This window comes from Apus apus, chromosome 21, assembly GCF_020740795.1.
Source record: "Apus apus isolate bApuApu2 chromosome 21, bApuApu2.pri.cur, whole genome shotgun sequence".
In the NCBI taxonomy this organism is placed as follows: Eukaryota; Metazoa; Chordata; class Aves; order Apodiformes; family Apodidae; genus Apus; species Apus apus.
The window spans coordinates 7567594-7585950 of NC_067302.1; the positions used below are offsets into that span (position 1 = coordinate 7567594).

An 18357-nucleotide genomic window follows, 5' to 3' on the forward strand; every position below is an offset into this window, starting at 1 on the left:
GTCCAGTGCAAAGCCACAAAGATAATGGAGTGGAACATCTCCCTTATGAGGAAAGGCTGAGGGAGCTGGGTCTCTTTAGCTTGGAGGAGACTGAGGGGAGACCTCATCAACGTTTATAATTATGTTAAGGGTGAGTGTCAGGAGGACGGAACCAGGCTCTTCTCAGTGATGTCCAAGGATAGGACAAGGGGCAATAGGTGCAAACTGGAGCGTAGGAGGTTCCATGTAAACGTGAGGAAAAACTTTTTTACTGTGGGAGTGACAGAGCCCTGGGACAGGCTGCCCAGAGAGGCTGTGGAGTCTCCTTCGCTGGAGACATTCAAAACCCACCGGACACATTCCTGTGTGATGTACTCTAGGTGATCCTGCTGTGGCAGGGGGGTTGGACAAGATGATCTTTCAAAGTCCCTTCCAACCCCTAAGATTCTGTGATTATTTTTTTCCAGCCTGGTTGCCCCTGTGGCCAGTGCAGGCTGCTGGTTTGCTGGCAGGGGGGAGTCAGGTTGAGTGGGCCTGTGGCAGCCCCTGTGCCAGTCTTGGGTGGCAGACTGAGATGTGATGGGAACTCGTCCTCTCCTGTATGACTGAGACCAGGAGTGAGGTGGATGGGATCCCATGGAGGTAAGGGACTGACTTTATTTTATAAGCCTGTTCTGGACGGCGTGTACAGGGTAGGGACAGAGGCAGGCGCTGCCATGAGCAGTGAGATCTCTGCCCCGGCCCCATCACCCACCACAGCTCTTCCTAGTCTGGGCTTTATCAAAGGAGGTATTTGGCAATTTTGGATCTTGATGAAGAGTTTGAAAATGCAGAGTGAGGCACGGAGGTGTTTGGGTCTGTCGCTGGTGCCTGTGGTTGTTAACCGGGGCAGTCTGACTTGCCCGGGGGGATCCTGAGACTTTATTTTGAAAACGCTGAGGTAAAAATTGGTGTATTGAGGGAAACTTAGCTTTGTGTGCTCTGCTTTCCACTTATGCTAATTAAGTACGGAATGGTTATTTTTTTCTGTCGTGTAACTATTTCGATACTATTTCCGATGCTACTTATTTTAACACGGGCTCTGCACAGCCCGCCGGGCAGGGCGGGGGGGCCCCGCCCCTGCAGCCCCGCCCCCTCCCGTGAAGCTCCGCGGCGGGCGCGGCGCTCCCGCCGTGCTGTGCGCGGGCGGAAGCGGAAGTGAGTGCGCTGGTGACCATGGTGCTGCCGGGGCGGGGAAGGAGATGCCGCCGCCGCCGCCGGGAGCCCTGTGAGCGCGGTGGGGCCGGCGGGAGGGCAGTGGGGCAGGTCCCGGGGCCCGAGAGAGGGGGCGGTACGGCCCCGTCTAGGCCCCGCTGGCGGCTCTCCGCCGGGCCGGGCGGGGTAGCGCCCAGGGAGGGGGACGCCTTCCCCGGCCCGCGGGCGGGGGCCGCGGCGCTCGGTCTGCACCTCCGCTCCCACCTGCGCCCCCACCTCAAGGCTGGGCCGGTGGCTCGGCCGTGGCGGCGCTGTGCCTGCAGCGGAGTGGGCCCGGCCCGGGCGGGGCAGGCCCTAGACAGGCCAGGCCCGGCTGGGCAGCCGGAGCCGCCTGACCCCCGCCCGTCCTTCTGTTGCAGATGAGCCTTTACGGTCTGACCTCACGATATCGCACTGAGAGGCGGTGAGCCATGGGGGAAAACAGCCCCGAGAGCAAGATTATCTACTACGAAGTGGAGGAAGACGATCTGAACCAAGATGACAATATGATGAGGTTTTCTGATAAAAACGGGCTGGTTTCTTCATCATCGGGGACAGTCTATGACAGGACAACTGTTCTGATAGAACAGGACCACAGTGTGCTGGAAGATGATGAGGAGGAAGGACAGTGTGGTGATCCCTTGCCTTTTTTACCAGAGGGTCATGAAGAAGGATTTCATTTAATAGCAGATCATGAAGGAATGTCCCAGGGTTATGTGCAACATATTATTTCTCCGGATCAGATTCATCTAACGATAAATCCTGGTTCAACTCCTATGCCAAGAAATATCGAAGGAGCAACGCTCACTTTGCAATCTGAATGCCCAGAAACCAAGCTGAAAGAAGTGAGTAGCTCAATGGGATTCTGAATTTTACCCTTACTGTGAGTACTTTTCATCTGGGGACCTTTGAAAATGTGGTTTTCTAAAGCTGTTTGCTAGGAGGCAGAGAAGAGTTCCTCTTGCTGTTAAAAAGTTGTTGTGGAGCAGAGTGAGCCTCCCTCTGCTGGCACCCAGTGATGGCTCTGCCCTGTGGTGGCAGCCACAGCTCCCCAGGCCCTGGTGGGTTAGCAGCGAAGCTGCGCATGTCTCCAGTTCCCTCTCTGACATCCTGCTGCTTCTCCTGAGGCAGGCAGGAGCAATCCTGGACAAGACGGTAGGGCTGGACTGCAGGGAAACATGGTACTGGAACGTGTTGATAGGAGTCGTGTGTCAGATTTTAGTGGGGTTTTAGGTTTTTTTTGGTGGGACAGTTATTTCTTTGGTTTTGAATATAACTAAAAGAATGTGAACTGTTGTGTTGCTCTGTGGGTAACCATGTTCTGGAGAAAACCACGTTCACGTTGCAGGTTAAATTCCAGACTGCTAGCAGTAGCTAAAGTATGGAACTGAAGATGCCAAACTTAAAATTAATTATAGCATTAAGGAAACTGAAAAGAAACAGGGGAAACTTTAGACTACTTTCTGTTGTATTGTGAAAGCTTGCATCAGCTTACACGTTTAAAATGGCAGTTACTTTTAATTCTGTTTCCTTAATTAATTTTGCTGGCATGCAGAGTGGTGAGAGCCTGTACAGACTGACAGGGGGTTCTTTCTGTTTAGGCACAAAAGCAGAGTTCACAGAAATACCAACTCAGTGACAACTCTGTATTTTCAGCCCTTTTGAGTTAAATAAGGGATGATTTGCACCAGTGTCTCTCCTGGTATCAGTGGTAGAAGCATCAGTTACTTGTGTAACTGATATTCAGTGTTAACAGAGGACTGCAGAAATGAGGCCTTGCTGAGAAAGGAAGCTGGGTCTGAGTGCTCTGAATTATTTAGGTTTGTGGGGAGCCTTCATTATCACTCAGTGGGCAGTAAGGAAGTGGGGTTGGGAGGTCAGCTTTGCAATTAGCTGTGAAACTTCTGGGCTGACGCTTGTTCAATAAACCCATGTAAGTCTAAGGAGCTCCTTTTGCTCAGTTATTATCCATAGTAGCACCCCCTGTATCCTACCGTCTTAGTATTTTTGAGTGTCAGTCACATCAGCACTTCCTTTTCTTTCTGCAGGACAGTCAGCTCGCAGCCCACAGCATGCACCAGATACACAGGTGTTGATGGCTACACATGCCATTCAATTGGTTTTATTTCTTTCCCCCTCCCTTTTAAAAAAGGCTTGTGAGACCTGGAATTTCCTGATGAAATCCTTTATCAGAATTTATTTTCCATCTCTTGAATTAATTTTTTGGGGCCGAGGGAGTGATATTATAACTGGATTGCAGTGGAAATAAGCCCTAAGCGTGCGTAACAGTCTTCCATCTTGTGAGAACCCTTTTGTCCTGCTGTTACAGATGCCTGATAAGTTGTCGGGAGTTGAGTAGGGGAAAGCTCTAAAACCCATGAACATTGTTTCATCTCTAGAAGTCAGCAGCCCAGTTCTTTGCTACTTCCAAAATAACTGTAGCAGTTCTAACACTTGAGATAAAGGTTTTGAAGTCTTAAGTTCCCATGTGAGTCTTAGACATGTACGAAGCAAAAGAAGGCTGACGCTTCAGTAATTACCTTTAACTTCCTTTTGTTACGTTACACTGCTCGCACTATAACTCTGTAAGAATAAATGTGATTATAGTCTTCTATTTCAAATAAATTGGTTTTTTTGGTTCAGAAAAATAGCAATTTCAGGGGAATCTTGTAAACTCAAGATGAGTCAAAGGCAAACTGAGCAGTTTAAGTAGACTCTGGCACAGTGTGTCAGGCTCAGCTTTTGTCAGTCATCTTGATTATTGAACAGTTAGTTCCTACTTATAAGGTATCTGGCTAATTAAGGCTCTTCCATCTTCCCTCTGGTGCATCTCCTTGTTTGGCCTGTGGTGATGGGCTGGGGTGTTTGTTGCTGGACCTGCAAGTCTAGCATAGTCAATATCCACACAGTTCTGTGTGTGTCATCAGTGCTGCTGTTATGTGGTGTTCCTCGTGTGAAGAGAGCATCAAATGCTTTGCTGCTTTACGGAAAGACTTGTTTTGCATGGTGGTAGTGTTGTTTCTATCTGCAGAATCCTCCTCAGAATAATTTATGAAATAATGATTAGGTCTTTGAGAGAAAGGGAGAGCTGCACAGCCCTTGAGATGAAAGTGCCGTAGTCCTTCAAATCTGTGCCTGGGCAGCTAGGAGCCAAATTCTTAATCTATAATAATTACTCTCCTTTCCTTTGGCTTTCTAGACCTAAATATAAAAACCTAGAAAGCTTAGCAGACTCCTTGCTTGACTTGTAGGTAGCTCAAATCCTGTGTCAAATCCCTTGTGCTTTATGGGGAATGCTGTGGAGAATGTCCTGTGCTGCAGAGTGTAAAATGTTAACTTTAACTGCCTTAAAAACTCCACCAGGGACCTTCTGCCTGAGCACTGACACAGGGAAGGTGCTGGGTCTGGTGATCCCTGGTGTGGGTCGGGCACCCCTGCTTATCTAACTGATCTGCTCTTTGACCCTGTGCCGGGGATTGAGCTGTGCTCTGGTGGTTTGGCTGACTCAACCAATCAAACTTCTTGATTGTGTTGTAACTGTTACAATGCCTGGGTATTTATTGTTAATTTTTACCTGATTTGGTCTATAAAGTAAGGGCCCATTGTTTCTTTAATTTATGTGGTATTACACAAAGTATTAATTAGCTGTTTTATGGAAGGATTAAAGAGTATTCAGTTCTTAATTAGGCATACCAAGAACAATTGTGGTTTTGGTGTTACTCCTACTTATTACATCTACATAAATTCCAGTTATTCTGCGAGGAGCGTGACTTCAAAGTGTTTTGTACTTTCCTGACAGTAGGTCCAGGAATCCTGTGTTATCCTGCTCTCAGCTCCCCAGCTGTGGTAACAAGCTGTGATTATCCATCGCTCTTTTCTGATGGGTGTGTGTGGTGAATAGAGAGCAATGGTTGAGTCATGAGATAGGTAGAAACACCCAGGAGTGGCACACTGCTTGTGTGTAGGTTCATCTGGTTCCCCTGCTGTCAACCCCCAGCTCAGCGTCAGTGTTTTGAAGACGGTCTGCAGCCTGGTGTAAGCAGTGATGCAGAGCACCTACCTCTCAGTGCCCTGTACCTCGGGAAAGGGGAAAATGGCTGGCTTAGGTCCTGCTGTGTCATCATCCTCAGCAGCTGCTAGAATACTGAACCTGCAAGTTCCTGCTGCTCTGCTGGGAGTGTGCCTTACCTTTCTAAACATTTCCAAAGCAATGGAAATACTTTTGGAATACTCTCTGCTTCTTGCCTGTCAGCCCTGCTCTCCTGGGCTCTGTAAGCATTTGTAGATGTCAGGGTTTCTCAATTGCCACAGTCAAATGAAAGCCATCAGTCTGATAATTAATGGTGAAGATAAATTTATTCAAGCATATCAGATGGCTTATTCCTTCTACTTCACAAGAGAGAGTGAGATTCAATTAAGTGTTACAACTTGTGCACTGGAAGCTTCTACGTGGTCTGTTTCTGCCTGTTGCAGAAACTGGAAAGGAACCTAATCTGGCTCCATATGGAATTGTCTCCTGGTGATCCGGATAGCTGGCTGAGAAATCTGCAACACATGGCTTTGGGCGTAAAGCACCCTGTTTGGTTGGTTACACTTTGGTCACTGGCTGTTAAAGAAAACACAGAAGAGAAGACCGAAGCAGTGAAGGCTGCTTTTGAAATAAAATGAAGTAATAAATGGACTGATGGTTAAATCGTAGGAGATGTAGAAAACCATAGTCCTCATTCAAGGCGTTAATGGGAATTCAGCACACAGGGCAGTGCTTTGAGGGCCTTGTTGTGAAACTACATTTTCCTTGTCTTCTTCCTCCATAAATAAGTAGTTCTGCTGCAAGCACCTGAGTGAAATGCAGATGCTCCTTAAGCAATAGCAAAGGGTAGGTTTGATAGCCTCTTAGGGTCCTTTCCAACTATTTAATCAGATTTTTGCCTAGAATAATTTCAAATTATGTTTGTCCTTTTTTCCCTCTGCATTAGATTACTGTTATCCTGTAAGGTCATCCTGATTTCCAGTGCGTGCCACTCCTTCCTCATGTAATACAGTAGAAATTTTAAGTTATCTAAAAATCAATCAGCAATACTGTTATTTTTATGGTATTTTGTTGTTGTGTTTTTCCCCACCCCCCTTTTGGGGTCAAGATGTATTCCATTGTCTTTGATGTTTAACTGCAGTTCTACCCTGTTTGGGTTCCAGAAATGTACACACGTTTTATCTCCTAGGTGAAGAGATACCAGTGCACCTTTGAGGGCTGTCCTCGCACCTACAGCACTGCTGGGAACCTGCGCACGCACCAGAAGACTCACCGTGGGGAATACACCTTTGTCTGCAATCAGGAAGGTTGTGGAAAGGCCTTTCTTACCTCCTACAGCCTCAAAATCCACGTTCGGGTGCACACGAAGGAAAAGCCCTTTGAGTGTGATGTGCAGGGCTGTGAAAAGGCATTCAACACTCTGTACAGGTAGGGGCTGGGCTGACTACTTCTCTTGTCCACGTGGCTGTTGCTGGTTTGCAGGTTGCATCTACTTTTAGTTTGTGTCTGAATACAATTGTTGTGCTTCTTCCAGGTGCAGATATGAATATAACCCCCCAAAAATGTGGAAATGCAAAACCAAAAGTAGGATGAAAACCCATGATGACATACTTAGCTTATTTATATTTCAGTGGTATTAAAGATGATGCACAAACACAAGGAATTCTCAGATTTGCTTGAGGACTTTGGAAGTGGTACCAGTTACTTTCCTGAGCTAGTTACCTCCAATTCAGAACATGTTGATCCTGTGCTGCACATCTGAACCAATGGCTAGCCTCAGGTAGGGGCTGTCACGTGCTACCAGCTGTAAGAGTGATTTTTTTTTGCATGCTTTTTAGGTTGAAAGCACATCAGAGGCTTCACACAGGGAAAACATTTAACTGTGAATCAGAAGGCTGCAGTAAATACTTCACAACGCACAGTGACCTGAGGAAGCACATTCGAACACACACAGGAGAAAAGCCATTTCGGTGAGTTGCTGGTGGTGATTTTATTTTCTGTGGGACTTGTGTAACAGGCCACCCGTGCCAAAAGATAGCAGCTTCTGTCCCCAGGGAGCAGTCCTGCTCACCAGAGACCAGCACAGGCCCCTCAGTTGCCTGTAAAAGTGGGTAAAATGACAAGAATAGTCAAGCTATTTTTTAAACATACATGGGTGCCATGATGAGCACATTTTTAAAGCATTCTGCTGCTTCTGGGTGCAATGTTTATTTGATGAAGGAGCCCCCCCGTGTGCTGCGTTCGTGCTTGGCTCTGAAAGCCCCGTCGCCCGCTGTGGCCTGTCAGGGAGGTGCCTTGGTTGCTCACACAGGAGAGGGCTGGGCTGGCTCTCCAGAGTCCTGGGGCTGCTGCCAGGGTGTCAGGGCAGCCTGGTGCTAACTCTGCTGTGATGCCTCATTCAGGTGTGAGCACGACGGCTGTGGAAAAGCTTTTGCTGCAAGCCACCACCTTAAAACACATGTTAGGACACATACTGGTAAGTCCTAAGGGTTTGTTTTTTTTCCTTTAACTGAGCTTATTCAGGTTATACTAACTCTCAGAATCCTCCTGTGTATTTATACTTACATATATTATGTGGGTGATGCTAAGTTGAGGAAAGGGATGCCATCCAAAGGGACCTGGACAGGCTGGAGGAGTGTGCCCACCTGAACCTCATGGAGTTCAACAAGGCCAAGTGCCAGCTTTGTTCCTGGGTGTGGGCAATCCCCAATGTTCCCTTTGTGCACTTGCATTTATGCTTGACAGGTCTTGAATTTCATGGGGATGTTTCACAAAGTTATCAGTAATAGTGCATAAAAACTAGATGTTCTGTTCTTGTGTCAGTTCACATGGTTAAGTGGAAGGTTTTATTTGCAGGGCTCCTGGGAATACTGAACGTATGAAGTGGCATTAAACAGCCTTGTCTGTATAGAATTTTATCACTCTGTTATGTGCTTTAAAAATATTGTAAGTTGTTATTTTGTGTTTTGTGCTGCCAACAGGGGAGAAACCCTTCTTCTGTCCCAGCAATGGCTGTGAGAAGACATTTAGTACACAGTATAGCCTCAAGAGTCACATGAAAGGCCATGAGAAAGGGCATTCCTATAATGCACTTCCCAATAACAATGTGTCTGAGGTCAGTGGCACTTCTTCCTCATGCTTCAGTGCTAGATGGGGATAAAACACTGCTTTGGGAGGAAGTTACTTGGTCAGTAGCTTGTTCCAGAGGTGTGACATTTAAGGCTGAGGTTTTCAAAGAGAGTAATAACTACTTTGTAAATACTTTGTAATAAATGTGTGAAGTAAAATAAATATTAACTGGTAAGGTTTAAAAATTTAATTTTCTGTAGGCTGATTTGTTCCTGTGTTAATTTAAAATTCTAGATTATTCAATTTTTGGAAATAATGTGAAGGAGGTGCTAAGAATCCTCAATAGCTACCAAATATCCTTTGCTTAGTAATATTGTTCCTTTGATTTTAGAACTGAGACTTGGATCACACATAGGTAAAGGAAAGTCGGCGTAGGCAGAATTGTATGGGCTCTAAAAAGTAATTGAAAACGTTTCTGACACTATTTTAAAAAATATGTAACTCAGTTTCTTTTTCTTCTTTTCAGGATACAAGCAACTCTCTTTGTCTGAGTGACCTCAGCCTCATCTCGACAGATTCAGAATTGCGGGAGAACTCTAATCCGGTGAGTTCCTGCCCCGAAATCACCTCACCCATGGTTGGAGTGTTGCTTTTTCCTGGCACTGTGCTTGTCCTGTCGACTACAGCACAGCAGATTAGCCATGAATGGCTGGTTGCTTCTGTTTTGCTGGGTCAGGCCTCCAGTGTGCTCCACTTGGGGCTATCTTTTGGCCAGGCAGGGGCTGTACTCTTTACAGAATAAGTGACTTGGAATAGGATCGGTTTAGGTGGGCTGAGCACTGCTCCTTGTGTGCCTTGTGCAGTATGGCTCTCTCTTGACAAAAACCTGAGTGTTTCTTAAACACCCTGCTGAGCCTGTAAACAGAACTCACTATTGCTGTTCCTAGAGCATGTGGGTGACACAGTGCATAGCTCAACTTATAACCGGAATGGAGCTATTTTGTTTCTGCTCCAGAAAAGGTTTCACAAACAGCCACGAACAATTTAATGCATGTTTCTGTTTGTAACAGTGTTAATAAGGGTCAAGTAAAGTGTGGGTGCAGAAGAATATATTTTACTTTTGTATGACTTCTTTATTTTTGTAAGGGTTTGCTCATTATATTGGTAAATTTGATTGTGGGTAATAAAACCTGTCATTTTACTCTAGGTAAGTGAACCTGAAGGTGTCTGGTTAATTGGAGAGGTGTTCCTGACATTGATACACTGCTTGATTGGGATTTGTCCAAAGTTTATGGAGACCTGAGCTGTAACATTATCTGATGTCTGTCCCCCTCTCTGTACTGTGCTTGCCAGACACAGGGACAGGACCTGAGCACAATCTCACCAGCAAGCATCTTTGAGTCCATGTTTCAGAGCCCAGATCATATGGTGAATCAGGACGACTCTCAGCAGACAGGTACAAAGTGTATCTGGGTATTTGGAGAGGCCCTTTGGAGCTCATACGTTAATTGGAAAAGTTGTTTATTCAAATCTTGTGAGAATTGCTGTATTGATATATTTTTTCCTTTGCTCTTCTGGCAGCTGCCTTGATGGAAGGGTTCAATGGGGATGCAGATGCGGTCGCTGCTGTCCCACCTCCTTCAGGAGACCCGGCCTCCCTGTCCCTCCCGCTGGTGCTGCAGCTCGGCCTCTCGGAGCCTTCTCACTCAGCACTACAATCCTCGGCAGCGCCAGCTGCTCCCTCCTCCATAGGAACCAGCTCACAGCCAGCTGCATTTGGGAATCCTGCAACTGTTTTACAATCCCCAGAAGTGCCTGTTCCTCACAGCACACAGTTTGCAGCCAGTCACCCAGACTTCCTGCCGCGCCCCCCAGCGCCGCCGCAGCCCCTTGTGCAGGGACTGTCCGTGGTCGCTGGGGCTCCTGCCCCGGTAGTCCCCGGTGCCCCCGAGCCCCTGCCAGCGGTCGTACAGACTGTGTCTGTGGGTGCCAACTCTGTCCTGACCAGTAACCCAACCATAACAATTACTCCTTCTCAGAGCACCGCTATTCTGCAGTCCAGCATTGTCATGGGAGAGCAGAACTTACAGTGGATCTTGAACGGTGCCACTGGTTCTCCACAAAGCCAAGAACAAATGGTGAGTATATGCAGTACAGCTTTGAAAGAGCTAGAGTCCCTGCTTTTGAAAAGGAAGGGGATCCAACCTGTAGTTGTAAAACACAAACTAGGAGGCAGTATTGTGTGTTGTTGACCATGTTAATATGTATAAATGTTTTACCAACGCAGCCACTAAAATAGAGAAATAAATAGAAAATAGAGAAATCCAGAGTGCAGAAAAATCTTGCTTTCCTCTTTTCCCCAGTGACGTACTTCAGTTGTCGAAAACCACAAGCTGTGTAAACAAACATGCAATGCAGAGGGTGGTTACTCCCCATCTTTAGGACTGCTGAAATAATGCTATGAGTTCTGGGATAGCCACAACATAGCCCAGAATGAAGCTGAATGTTTTCTTAGTTTTCCTGTGTGTTCTCTTTGGAATATGTATATAGCTGTTTCTTTTGATTAATATGTTTAGAATTTGAACAGTAGAAATTTGATTGGAATCAACTCATGTACTTTTTTTTCTTTTTAAGCCACAAGTTCCAAAAGTAGTAGAAAAGGTTTTTTTTACTACTGCATTACCAGTAACTGGCAACACAGGTAAGCATCCTGAACTTGCTGCGCGCTCTCTCACTGTTCGCTTGACCAGGATTTGTCATGATTTTATTGCTTGCAGAAACGTTGAAGAAAATTATTTCCATTTTTTTCTTACTTTCTGGAGGTTTTAAGTGCAATTGGCTGTAGACTTATAGGCTTGTGCTGAGGTTTGTCCTGTAGTAGTTTATCTGCAGCTTGTAGGAGCAACATGCTCTGAGCAACATGCTGCACAGAGTGTTTCTGTATTGCAAAGATGAATCCATAAAGACAAGAGAGATCAGGGAAGTTTAAAACTTAAATTTTAAGAAAGAAAGGAAGCCAGGCAGGTAGAGCAACATAGGAGGAGTGAGGAGAAAGCATGAGAAGCAAGATGGGAGAGGAAAGCAAGCTAGAGAAAATAAGCAGGAAGAGACTTGTGTTGGGTCAAGGAGCAGAATTGCTGGAGTTATGTTGTATCATCCTCTTCAAAGATTGGTGCAAAGGGACTGGGCCTTTGTGTGCCACTTATTTGGGCTTTGTGCTGTAACAGTTACAGTGGTTTTCAGAGAAGAGACATAGTGTGCTGTGTAAAAAATTTAGATTGGACTTCTAATGCCTGGATTCAACTCGATTAGGCTGCCCATGAACAGACATTTCATGCCCCTTTGGTCTTGTTTTTTTGTCTGCTTGAGGAATTAATTGCACTGGAGCAATGTAACACAGCGTCTCTGCTGCAAGGAGCACATAATCTAATTTAACAAAGATGATTTGTCTCTCCCTGCTGTTAAATTATGTAGTTCTGTTGTGTTTTGTCTTTGTTTCATCTTCAGGAAGCCCTGTTCAGCAGATCGGTCTCAGTGTTCCTGTCATTATTATAAAGCAGGAGGAGGCCTGCCAGTGTCAGTGTGCCTGCCGAGACTCTGCCAAGGACAAAGCCACTGTTAAGAAGGAATGTTCCTCACCTGATTCAAAAACTTTGGAGCAGCCAGCTCCCCAGCTGCAGCCTCAGACTTTTCCTTCCTCTTCCCCTTCTTCACGTGGGCAGAGCAGTCAGATAGTTAACCCTTCAGACTCACAGACTGAAACATTAAGTGCCATGGATGTATCGGACTTCCTGTCCCTCCAAAGCCCTGAAACCCCATCTAATATAATTCCTATTGAAGCACTGCTGCAGGGCGAGGAAGAAATTGGTTTGAATAGCAGCTTCTCTAAGTGAAGATGTTCCAGATTTTCCTTTGCACCTGGAGGGTAAGACCCTTCTTTCTCTTTAGAAGCAGAAACTGAAGGATCGATTCTTTCCTCTTGCTCTTTCGAAGTTTTGTGGCTTATTTCTGCTTCAAAGATGTCATCTTAGTAACGTCCCAGGTACATCCATCTTTGAGAATCTATCTAAAAAAAAGAAAAGGTTAAAAAAGAGAAAAAGAAAAAGCTAAGTTATATGAACTGTTTTGGCTGCACTGTCTGTCACTTTTGCTTGTCATATGTGAACACAGAAGTTAAGGTTACTCGTGTGCAAAAAGATTTTGAAAAGAAAAAGGGGGTTAGTTTGTCTCCAATTGCACATCACTTATGTTTGGGATTAAGGTACTGGCATTGAGTGGGTCTTTGTTACAACTCCTTGGGTCTATAGTTTTCTTCTGTCTCTTATGTCTGATACTAACAGTGCACTATGAGGGGAGCCCAAGAGAGGAATTTGCTGTAGTAGAGAATGGCATTATTGTAGAAGCTGATTTATCTGCGATTTTATTGGAGTGTGGTTGTCTCATCCCTGAGCTGGGAGCTGATGCCTGGGTTTGCATTGTACTAACACTGTTACTAAAGCCTGCGGAAACTTTTGTGGAGTTGATTTCAGTAGAGCACAAGAACCTTGTGCTTCTGATAGATCTGTTAATTTAATTTTGTTAGGACTTGGCAGTGTGGTGGCAGACACACTGTTTCGCAACCTGGAAACACAATTGGAGCCCCTGCTTGCTCAGGCTCAAGAGTCTGTTTTCTTTGCCTCTCTTTGAAGGATGCAGTGAGTCCCAGATGTAGTCAGATTGGTGCCTGCTGCTCTTTTGATTTATTTGGCTCTGTCCAGAAATAAGTCATCCTCTTAACCCCTGCGACTGTTTAATCAGGAGTATGGTGCCTTTGCTGGTTACTCTCATCTTTTGTCAGAAGCAACGCCAGGAAAATTTTCAGAATGGTTCAAGATAAATTCAGTTTGAATTCATTTAGTCTGTCCTGCAGCTGTCCATAAATGCTTCCTTTTTTTTTTTTTTTTTTTGTTAAGCTATATAATTTCTGCCTGAATCTGCCTCCAACCTACTGCAATGCCAGCTTTTTGTGCACGGGGCTATTTCTTGACTAAAAGATGTTACACAACATAGTTTTTCATATCAAACTGAAAGTCTATATTCTAACCTACTCAGGGTAAATAAAAACACAAACCCCCCTTCCACCAAAAAGCCTGTAATGTTGCAATAAATGCAGTCTCATTCTAAATGGTTTATTTATGCTGCATTATTTTAAAAGATGTAATTTTATAGTGTTTTATCCATCTTTCTGGCTTTGGCTGTCAGTCTTGTGTTAAAGGAAATAATATTAAATAGTCTTTATTCAGTTTACAGTGTTGTCATTAGTGAGATACAAAGATAATGACTGTAAGCCAACTAATACAGAGTGTCTCTGTGCACTAAATTTAGGAATGCAGACTCCTAGTGGATATAGGGATCTTTCTGTATCTGATCAAAGCTGCTCTCTGTACCTGCTGGGGGAGGATAGCGCCTGCAGCCAGACTTGCTGAGATGGCTGGTGGGTTTGTAACCCTCTGTGACATGCCCTGTGTAGCCTTACCCCTGTCACAGCCATGGCTCATACAGTGGCTTAGTGACCACCTGGCTGTCCCCTGGCAGATCCCCTGCCCCAGCACAGATGGAGACAGGCTGAAGGGAACAGGCTTTTCACCTCCCTGACACCTTGCTGCCATTTGTGAAGTGCAGAGGGGCAGAACTGTGTCGGTGAGGGTGGAGAGGTGTTGTGCAAGGTGTGTGGGGGCTGTGGTGCCACTGTGGGCAGAGTGTTCCGTTCTGGTGGGTGCAGGGGGGGCATGGCTGGGCTGGGACCCCCCCTGGGGGCAGGGGTTTCCCCTGTGTGCATTGTGGGGCTGAGCAGCAGGAGGAGGGTCCTGCTGCAGTTGGGTTTGTGTCCACATAATGCGAGATAACAACGTGGTTTATGTTTTGTTCTTGTCATGGTCACCCTCAGAGGGCAGGGACATGCTGGACCCCTTTGCTTTTCTCCTGCACCTTCATTTTGTGATGCAGTTTGCTTGCATGGCAGCAAGAACTGCTTTGAACGTGCAAAAAACAGTCTCCAGCTGGCATGGCTGGGACAGTCCTCACACCTTCCCTGTGGTGTCTGAGGGTGAGAGACTGCTAATGCCGGTGGATTCCCCTGGAGTTGTGGGGATTCTTCTGATGGGGCCTGAAGTGAGACAGCTGGGGGATTTAGCAACCTCTTCTGAGCCTTTCTGTCCTTCGGATAAGTGTTTTCCATGCTACTTTTGCTGCTTTTTGCTGAGTCCACCTAAAACATGCTTCTGGTTGAACCAGGTAACTTCAGAAACTGCTTTGTGACAGAAATGAATAGAACAACCTACCAAAGACTTTGAAATCAGAAGTTAATTTGGAGGTGTGGTTGGCAGCAGTGAGGTGCTGCACCTGCCCTTCCTGAGTGAGCGTCAGGAGTGACCCTTACTGCTGTCTTCACAGCTACTGTTTTCTGTTGGTGTGTTCTAGGAAAAGCTAGTTTTTGCTGACTTTTAGGCACACAGGGTTTGCCATTACCCCCTTGTGTGTGCTTCAGGTAGGCTGCAATTTAGGTGAAACTGACTGGAGCTTGTATGAGGCAAGAGCAGCCTGGTTCTGTGAGAGCCCTACAGACTGTGCATTCCACCCATTCGTGTTGTGTGTGTTTTGTTGTTTAATTGTTGGTCTGCTTTCCATGCTGCTTGTATATGTTGGTTTCCCAGTGGATGTTTGATTGTCCCCAGTGCTGTGTGATCAAGCGCTGTGCTGCTGGTTGGTCGTTAACACGCTTGGACAGGAGGAGATCTGGGAATAGCTGGGGCAGTTGCAACAAAGCCCTGAGATTCCTCAGGGCCAGAAAATTTTCTGTCCTTCTCTCCTTGTTGCCCCAGCATTTGCCATATTCACAGTAGCATTTTTAATAAAGGGAGCAGTTTCTACCACTGTACCTCTGGTAAGACGTTAGGTTCTCAGAAAGGGGCTTGTTCTGTTAACACTCTGGAGTCTCTGAGAACAGTGTGCCCTTCCTCTGCAAAATCTGCATTTCCCAAACCCCTTTAATTATTAGTCAGAGAGCAACACAGCTTGGGGTCCTCTGTGTTAAAGGTGTTGCTGTTTTGTGACGTGTGGGGATTTACTGGTTACTTAAAGTTTCTAGATGGGTGCAGAAGCTTAAACATGTGGAAAGGGTCTAATTACCAACCTCAGTAGCTCTGATTGCCAAGCTGTGACTGAAGTGAGCTTACTTGGTGTTCAGCTGAAGGCTGTAGAAGTTGCTTTAGATGGTAGAGGGGTGGAAAATCAGCACTGTGTAAGTGCTGGCACTGAATTATCTAGAACAAAGTACGAATTTGGCACCTCCAATGCTGACTGTGTCCAGGAAGACTAGTTTGCAGAACCTCATACTGGTATCTAAAATGCACTTTAGGTTATTTTATCTTTAACCCAGTTGCTGCAATTTCTTTTGTATATACTTTCACAAAGTTTATTTTTGCTCTGAGTAAAAGTTAACAGGGGTGTGCAAAGATGAGCACTTAACTTGGTGCAATACTTGTAGCTAAAAATCGTTGTTTCGTGTGGTATGTCTGTGTCTAACAGGATGTGTGTGTGGTGACTGCTCAGTGACATCCTGCCCCTCCTTGTCTGTACCCAAGAGAAATTATGCATCATTAGCAAGTCCAATCTATGCAAATCTTCCACTGAGGGCACTGTGCTTCGCAGGCCTTTTCTCTCACACTTTTCTTGGGGGCTGCCTGTCCCTTCTGCTGGACACAGCTGCGCTCCGTCTCACGCCCCATCCCTGTCCCTGGGCTGCGCTGCCACGCATGGACCAGCAGGAGTGACGAGCTGTTCTGAAACAGGCACGTAGCACCTTGGAAATCTGGCTTGGCGGTCATGTTTGGTGTCCTGTTATCTGCCTTATTCCACGGAGGGTGGCCTTCTGCAGCCATCCAGGTATTGTTTTTGCAACTGCAGTGATGTTGTTAAACTGTTTACAGCACTTGTCCTGCACGAGGGGGAGCAAACCAGTGACTGGCCTGAGGGTCCTGGGCCTGCGGAGCGAGCAGGGAAGGTGCCGCTGCCCTGGGAGTTGGTTGGAGTTGAGAAGCTGCTCCTGGTTTGGGGGGATGCAGCCGGAACAAGAGGCAGCCAGGTCTGTGGTGTGGAGCAGGTGGGATGTGGCTCTGGGACCTTGGTTGGCTCAGTCACCTCTGCCTTGGTTCCCTCTGGGAAATCAGAACAATGAAACTTGTCTTTGTGAAACACTTAGACATCCGTGGGTGGAAGGTCCTTGGTGTTAGTGACCTGAGCCAGCTGGGCAGAGCTGGTAGAGTCAGTTTGGACTGTATGGCAACAACAAAAAAAAAGCAGCATGTCTTTAATAAACCCTGCACATTTCTGACTGCATAGTTTTTAGTTGGTACACTATTTTTTTCCATAACATATTTTGGAAACAATGTCAAGTTTTTATAAATGTTTCCTGTAGTTGAGACTCATGGACAGGGCTGAACTTTAAACTTTTTTTGCGTCTTGTCTCAATATATATCATATGTTCTAGAAGCTGGGTTCTGTGTCTGCACTGAGAAATGCAAATTAAACTGGATATTTATGTAGTAGTGTACATAGTCTTAAGTGTGTGTGTTCTTGGAACTAGTTTCAAAATCCCACACCATGCTTTTGGTGGTGTGCAAGCTGGCCAAAATTTGGTTCGTTATGCAGCGTACACTTTCTCAAATGCAGTTTCTACTTTTTCTTACAGGAAATTTTTTTCATACAATGTTTTTCAGCAAACTCAAGGGTCTGTTTTTGCAGTACTGTATTTACAGTAGCTGGTCTGTCTTGCTGTGTAGCTTTGTGTCCTTCTACTTGCTTTCCCACCTGGAGCTGTCTGACCCTTTCTGGAGAGGTGTCCTTGCAGTCCTGTCCCAGACAGAGCAGCAGGGGGGGGACACAGACCCCCAGCCTGGGTGGTTCCTGGAGCCAGTTCTGCATCACCCTTGGCAATCTGGGAATCTGGGAGAACCGTAAGGGTCTGTTTCCTGCTTCTGCTGTGATTGAGAGGTGTGGGTAGCTGGGCAGTGGGCTTGGAGATGACAAATTAAAAGAACCCCAGTTTTTCAAGAAAGTGTGTATTGTATTAAAGGAATTTATTTAACTATGAAACATGGGAACAAATGTGCTTACATTGAGCAATGTGAAGATGTTAGTTACAGGTACAGTACTTCCAAAGGAAGAGCATCTCCAAAACCCAAAAAAGAGTAAATATGAATTTGTATTTTTTGAAGAATGTAAAATGTGAAATACTGGTGTTTGCTTAATTGCTCATTTTGTATGAAGTTAATATTGTACTTTGAAATATTAGCAAAGAAGTGGAAATTAACTTTTTTTTTGGAATTGAAAGCAATATTAATACTAATGAAATCCTAATTAAATGCTTATTTAAACATTGTGTGATAATAGTCTTTCCTCAGCATATTTATAAATCACCTGGGAGAGGAGTGTGAGGATCCTTCCCAGCCCCACAGGTTTGATCAGGACATGAAGGTACTTTCAGGTCCCGACAGTGTTTGCCTGGGCAGGATCCTCCCTCCCACTCTAACAACCTTCACCAAGGAACTTCTCATCCTTGATCCACTTGGGTATGGAGAAGAGCTAGTGTGTTTAATTACCCTACAAATTGTTCTTTGTTTGTGAAAAGGAGACACTCTGTCGCAGTCCCTTTCCTGCAGCCACTAGCTGTGTCCAGCACAGGCACCTGGAGCGCCAGAGCTGAGAGGAAGGGGAAGGCAGCACTGCCCCTGGTCAGGTTGGGTTGGCAGCTTTAGCATTCCTGAGTCCTTCCCAATAAAGAGGATGTGGACTTTGGGGGAAGCTAGTGGCCATCAGGAAAAAGGGCTGAATCTCCACTCTGGATAAATCAAGCTTTCAAGTGTAGCAAAATATTTCCATTTGACAAAACCTCCCCAACAGCTGAACGAGCATCTCAGCCTCCTTGCTCTGCTGGATGTGGTGTCCACCTGGGCCCCCAGGGTTGTGATTATCACCGGAGATGGAGCTGCTGCCCCCAGAGCAATGAC

The 18357-nt window shown here is 45.8% G+C and overlaps 1 protein-coding gene across 1 annotated transcript; it reads left to right on the forward strand.

The window, feature by feature from the left end:
- The first annotated feature begins 1158 nt into the window (after window positions 1-1158).
- MTF1 (metal regulatory transcription factor 1) lies at window positions 1159-17729 on the forward strand. The gene is made up of 11 exons (XM_051638113.1): window positions 1159-1246; window positions 1593-2057; window positions 6432-6670; window positions 7081-7212; window positions 7645-7718; window positions 8224-8357; window positions 8838-8915; window positions 9665-9767; window positions 9893-10449; window positions 10946-11012; window positions 11819-17729. The coding sequence occupies exons 2-11, from the start codon at window positions 1644-1646 to the stop codon at window positions 12202-12204; spliced, it is 2184 nt and encodes a 727-aa protein (XP_051494073.1). The 5' UTR covers window positions 1159-1246; window positions 1593-1643; the 3' UTR covers window positions 12205-17729.
- The last annotated feature ends 628 nt before the right edge of the window (window positions 17730-18357 follow it).